Source organism: Quercus lobata, chromosome 2, assembly GCF_001633185.2.
Source record: "Quercus lobata isolate SW786 chromosome 2, ValleyOak3.0 Primary Assembly, whole genome shotgun sequence".
Taxonomy (NCBI): Eukaryota; Viridiplantae; Streptophyta; class Magnoliopsida; order Fagales; family Fagaceae; genus Quercus; species Quercus lobata.
This window is the reverse complement of record NC_044905.1, coordinates 28,592,721-28,598,998: the sequence shown is the minus strand read 5'-3', so window position 1 is coordinate 28,598,998 and position 6,278 is coordinate 28,592,721. Positions and strand designations below refer to the sequence as shown.

The 6,278-nt window shown below is 38.2% G+C and overlaps 1 protein-coding gene across 1 annotated transcript; it reads left to right on the top strand.

The window, feature by feature from the left end:
- The first annotated feature begins 3,740 nt into the window (after positions 1–3,740).
- LOC115975205 (L-type lectin-domain containing receptor kinase S.4-like) lies at positions 3,741–5,266 on the top strand. The gene has a single exon (XM_031095904.1). The coding sequence runs from the start codon at positions 3,869–3,871 to the stop codon at positions 4,901–4,903; it is 1,035 nt and encodes a 344-aa protein (XP_030951764.1). The 5' UTR covers positions 3,741–3,868; the 3' UTR covers positions 4,904–5,266.
- The last annotated feature ends 1,012 nt before the right edge of the window (positions 5,267–6,278 follow it).

Here is a 6,278-nt window from a genome sequence, read left to right as displayed (position 1 = left end):
TGAGTCCCTGCTTCGAATTTTGGCTGAAGGGAAGGTGAGACGAATCTTAAGTCTCCGCCACCCTTGTCCTGACCGAGCCATTTCAAGCTTTATTAGAACACGGTGCTTCGAGGAGGGGTATGTTTCCTTCATCAATCGTTCTGGTAAACGCATTCTGATTGGGTGTATAACAATGGGGTTAAGTGAACGCTAAGGGAGGCTAGGGGTTTCAGATCTCAGAAGGATGGAAGGGAGTCTGCACTAAAATGATGGCCTCCTGCATGCCTTCTTATAGGAAGGGCAAAATGAAGGGAATTAAACTCATTCAGGTTTCCAAAAAGAATCTGAAGAATAAAGGTATGTCCGTCCCACTTCCCCACCCCATCAGATGAGCCACCGAACGTGAATTAACCTCGTAAAGGGAAGCCATTAAATGCGCACCTTGGATAGCCAAACGGCAGGAGTAGATTACGAGCGAATTAAAAGGAGTACCTGGTAAACCGGCGAATTTCCTGGACAGGTGAAAACCGTCCACATTAATGCGGGGCTAAACTGAATAAGCCCTACTAAAGGCCTGGGTTTATCAAAACCCTCCTTTCCAACCCAGAAGTCGGATAGCAGGGTTTTGAGGGGCTATTGTGGGGCCCAATAATTCATGGACCGGGCCCAGTTGCTCCTGGAAAATCTGAAGGCCCAATCCGAGGAGAGCTGTGGCCCAAGCTCTACAGTACAGAGCACAAAACAATTTTGGGAGGCAGCCGAGGACAGTTTAGTCCTCGGCAGATCCAGAATCCCACCGGAATAAAAGAGTAAAACTGGTATAGGGACGAATTTGTAAGGAGATCCAAAATATCTTGAGGAAGTTATCCTTACTACCCTTCCAGATAAGACCCAGCGCCTGACAGAGCCGTACTCTGCAGCTTTATCAAACCATCCCCAACAATTCTGGGATTGGACTGATGGGACAAATGTCAGTGTTTGTAAAGATTGACCCTACACGTGGACGAAGGACAGCGAATGCAAGCTAGTATAAAATAAAGAAGTAAGTAAATCTGAAGGGGATCCCAGCCCATCTCCAAAAAAGAAAAACTACATGGGGGAGAACCTCTCAACAACACCGGACTTCACTGAAGAAAGTCCGTCGTCGGGTAACCGGGATGAGGCCTCAATGGTCCTCGGATCAACTCCGAGGAGACCCATCCCATAGGGCGCGACGTCTTAGGGCTTAAATGTTCAAGCCCAACTCTCTTTTTACATGAATTCCTCTAAAACCATGACTGGGCATCGCCCCTTGACCAACGGCTAGCTTTTCAAGCCCACTCTCTACAAATCATATTGTGAGAGATCTTTCATATGCGAGCCCAACATCATTATTGGGCCGCAGTGGAACCGTGTCCTTACAGATTCCATAAACATTTGCACACACTATTTTAAACTGATTATAATTACAAAATCATATTATACATTTTCACTTGATGTAAATTTTTTATTATTTATTTTGATAGTCTAAAAATAAACATTAATTACGTACTCTTTGTTATTGGAAAAACTAGCCTCTAAGCACACGCGTTTTGCGTGCTCAAAGACTCTTCTATTTTTTGGGTAAAGATTAATAATTTGCAACTATTATAATTTGAGATTACTACATTTTCCAATTACAAAAAAAAATAATAATAAATAAAACCTAGGTGTGTGATGAATATTATATGTTTTAAGTGATTTTTTTTTTTTATCACACCCTTAGGTTTTTTTGTGATTGGAGAATGTAATACTCTCAAATTATTTTTCATCACACCTCTAGATTTTTTTTGTGATTGGAAAATGTAGTAATCTCAAATTATAATGAATGCAAATTATTAATCTTTACCCAAAAAACAGAAAGAGCCTCTGAGCACTAGTTTATTATAATGTTAAAGTGATACTAATCACATTAATTTTCACGTAATTTTATAAGTATTTTGCTGTAAAATTAGTTTTATAATTTGGCTTCTATTAATGAGTGCCCTTAGACATAGGAAGTATCAATTAGATCCCACTTGCACTGGAAAGTAACAAAATGAGAAAAAGCTAATTAAATTATTGACTTTTTTTTTTCCTTGTGCACTTCTCACACAATTTTGTATCCTTGTAAAGGATTTACAAAACATTTGGTGACTCGCTTTTATCACGTTGTTTATGCATCGATCATGCACCCACCAACCTATTCAATGTTGATATTTCTCACACTCTTATTATTTGCACTCCACTTCACGTTCAATTTTGCTCCATATGGTTACACTTCTATTCTACTTACATTAATGACCAAACCCTATCTTCTTCACCCATGGGACTGAAAAATTAGAGTGCATTAAGTAGATAAGGATTCTTCCCTCATATCCACTTTCAGGGGTCCAAATAGCTGCTTAAGCCCAAGTCGGCCTAAGCCTATATCTTATGTCCAATTAGCTGCTTTAGCCCAAGTCGGCCTAAGCCCAAGTCGGCCTAAGCCTATATCTTATGTCCAAATAGCTACTTTAGCCCAAGGTCCAAGTCGGCCCAAGCCTATATCTTATGTCCAAATAGCTGCTTAAGCCCAAGTCGGTCTAACCCATTATTAACTTTGTGTGTGTGTGTGAGCGCGCGCGCACCTGTGGGTGGCTGTTCTCTTTTTCTCCCTTCTTAAATTGATTGAAGCTATCACCAATTCACCATGACAGTATTTGTAATGAATTTGGTGGATAGTTTTCTACCCTAAAAACAAAACACCACTCTCCCATATCCTCGAAGAACCAAACTTTTGTTCCTCGGAAAAAAAAAAAAAAGAACCAAACTTTTTTTTCAATTCATTTATTTTACTTCAATAAAATCAGATATCAATGTGGATATATTTAATTTTTTACCCTCTTTACATTCTGCGGGTATAATTAATAAGATGGAATGTAATTTTTTCAATGGATAAATCTATACATACCTATGCAGCTTTTTTAAGAAAAAAAAAAATATATATATATATATATATCTAGAACTAAAAAAAATCTCTAAACACAAATAAACTTGTAGAACGAGTAATAATTTATAATACAAAGACATATATTCTAAAAAAAATATCGTCAAAAATGTAATTTACTAGTATTACTTCACGTGACTTTTTTTTTTTTTTTTTTTTTTACGATATTCTAAGTTTCTAACAATAAATCTATATACCTTGTTTTTTTCCTTTAAATTTTTATATTTGATATATGTTTCATTCATTCAAGTGAAAATAAGAAGGAATGAGAGGGTTTTTAATGGGAGGAGAGCAAGATTCTTTATTTAGTTACTTTTATAAGAAGAAAGTTTTAATTTATCATCATCAATAAAATGAGAAGGAATGAGATAATTTTTAATGGGAGAAGAGCAAAATTCTTTATTTAGTCACTTTTACAATAAGAAAGTTTAAATTTATCACCATCAATACTTACCAATAAATAACAATTGAATTAAAAAAAAATTGAGGGTGATTTTATTTTTGGCAAATTATTATTATTTTGTGTCCTCAAATGATTTTGCAAATAATCTATCAATTATCAATTTCATCATCAAGAAATATTCAAAAGTATCCTTTATCTTTACCCCCACTTTGTTTTTAGAAAATTGTTCTAAAAAGTAAAAACCAAGTAATTTGCTTACTTAGTTAACTTTAATCATTATAAATAAATAAATAAAATTCAAAATTTTTTCCAAAAAAATAAAAATAAAATGTAGGTAGGATATTAGGACTTCTATAATTTTAATTTGTCTTTTAACGGTTTGTTTTGCTCGTTGAGTTCCGCGCCAGCTTCAAAGGCCTCAAAACTGAAAACACACTCCAACACACACTTTGCCGATTCATTTCTCATTTGCTTAGCCAACAAAAAAAAAACACAAAACGATGGCTGAGATTTTCAATTTCAGGCGCCCCTCATTTTCTCTCGCAGTAATTCTCTTTGCCCTAACCCTAATTTCAAACTCCATTTCCACTCTCTCATTTCAAACCCTAACAAATAACCCTAACTTCGATTCCAAAACTGCCCTCTTCGGCGACGCCGAGCTCGCCGACGATGGCTCCTACGTGAGGCTCACGCGCCCATCGATCTCGAGCTCGGGAATGGTAATGCACGCGGATCCTCTCGTGTTCACCGATCCGACGACGTCGTTTTCGTCGGAGTTCTCCTTCTCGATCTCTCCCGGCGACGGTGACGGGCTCGTTCTCGCTTTGGTTCCGAGTGGAGGCTCGTTCGTGCTTTCCGATGCGACGCGGTTTCTCGGGGTTGAATTCGATACCAGGATGGACGTTAATGTAGGTGATTTGAATGCCAATCATGTGGGAATCAACGTGAACGATTTTGAATCTGTCAGTGTTAGCAATGTTACGGCTTTGAATTTGGTGCTGAACAGTGGAGAAAGGTTGAAATCGTGGATCGATTACGAATCGAGTTCGAAGAGAATTGAAGTTAGGTTAGGTAAATTCGAAGATCCGAGGCCTAACAATCCTGTACTCGCGTACGCGATCGATTTGGCCAAAATGTGGGGAGCTGAGGAGGTCCGCGTAGGGATAACTTCGTTTAATTCGAATTCCACGCAGAGCTGTAGTGTGTATTCATGGAGTTTTAGGGTTCGGAAGGTTCGGAATTCGATGCATTCTATGCCGGTGGATCCGCGGAACGTTGGGAAAGAGCATGGTGAGAGTGTCAGGACGGAGAAGAGGGGTTTTTGTCTGTTGAGGATGATCGGCCAGCTGATTTTCGCGACGGCGTGTGCGGCATTGGTGGCGTTTATGGTGATTTTTATGTGGATGATCTTCGGCAATGTGCGTAGCTGCAGCCCGGTGTTCACGGCCAAGTCTGCGGTGTACCCTGGCGATTTCAGGTACGAGAAATTTGATGTTGTTGTTGTTGAGAAAGATGGTGATGATTTGAAGAAGTAAGGACTAAGGCATGGAAATGTATGACTATTATGAATGTTGGTTTGCTTTGTGTGTATTTTGTTGTGTTTGTTAGGAAGTAGTAATGGTAATGATGTATTTCGTAGTTTTGTACTATGTAAGACTAAGATATGTTGTACAATGTTGATGGGTAGGAATCTTATCTAACAATGTAGCTTTGATGGAATTGAACCTCTTGGTTGTGAATGTTATCAGAGCTAAATTGTGTATTGTAAAAAAATTTACATTTCAATGGGCATAACTATGTTGCTTATTAAACAACTCGTGGATTTATCCACGATTTTCTTGTCACAGAGGGTCGGTCTTTGTAAAAAAAAAGATTGGCAGTAGGCTTGCTTGGAATAACTTTTTTCAAGATGTACTTTAATGATAAGTTGTAGGATAACCTTTGCTTCATTGTTGAAATGCTAGACTGATAGTTCATTAGACTGAGTATTGGCTCCATTATGTACAAGAAAGCTAATTTTGGTTCCAATCAAAATGTCCAAGGTTCAAATCCCCCCTCCCCTATCGTTTTTACTATCGAATTATCCAAAAAAAATTAACTCCAGTTTAGACACTTGTGGCCTTGTGGGGTCTATATGTTCATTAAGTGCTTTTCTAGAAGGCTGATGAGTCTTTAAAGTGTTATCAGTTTTACAAGTATGGTTAAGTCTGCATTTCCAAGTTTTGCAAGCCACTCTAACTGGCTTGCTTGTATTTGATTGGGGAGAATGTATGAAATAGTCATTATCCTAAGGAACCATTGAGTTCTTTTTTTTTTTTTTTATAAGTAAGAAAATTATATTAAAACCTCAAGAAAACAAAAGGACAAACAGAGAGTACAGAGGAGGAAACAAAAAAAGAAGAAGAAAAGTAGAAAACAAGAAAACAAGCGAAGCCAACAAAGAACTAATTACAAAGAAGAGAACTAAGGAACATAGGGATAGAATCACTAGAGGTGAGTCCCCAAGCCCTAGACCAATCAAAAAGAGAGCCACTAAAGTAAGCGAGCAGTTGGTCATCAGTTTTGTCCCTGTGCTCAAAAGTACGCTAGTTTCGCTCCCTCCAAATGCACCACATTAGGCACAACGGAGCTAGATTCCAAACTCTAGAAGAGTGCTTTCCGAGCCAGTTCCACCAGTTGAAAAGCGTATCTGCAATCGATCTTGGCAAGACCCAAGAAATCCCAAAAGATCTAAACACCAGGCTCCACAACTGAAAAGCTTTTCCACAATGAAGAAGCAAGTGATTCGCCGTCTCCCCATTACTACGGCACAAAATGCACCAATCAACAAAATCGAAGCCTTTACACCGCAGAATGTCAGAACCATTGAGTTCTTCTGGTCAAAGAGATTGAATGTGAATTTTCCATTAA

Bases quoted from the DNA above. Each gene is read 5' to 3' on its own strand.
- LOC115975205 (XM_031095904.1), top strand. From the start codon at position 3,869: ATGGCTGAGATTTTCAATTTCAGGCGCCCCTCATTTTCTCTCGCAGTA.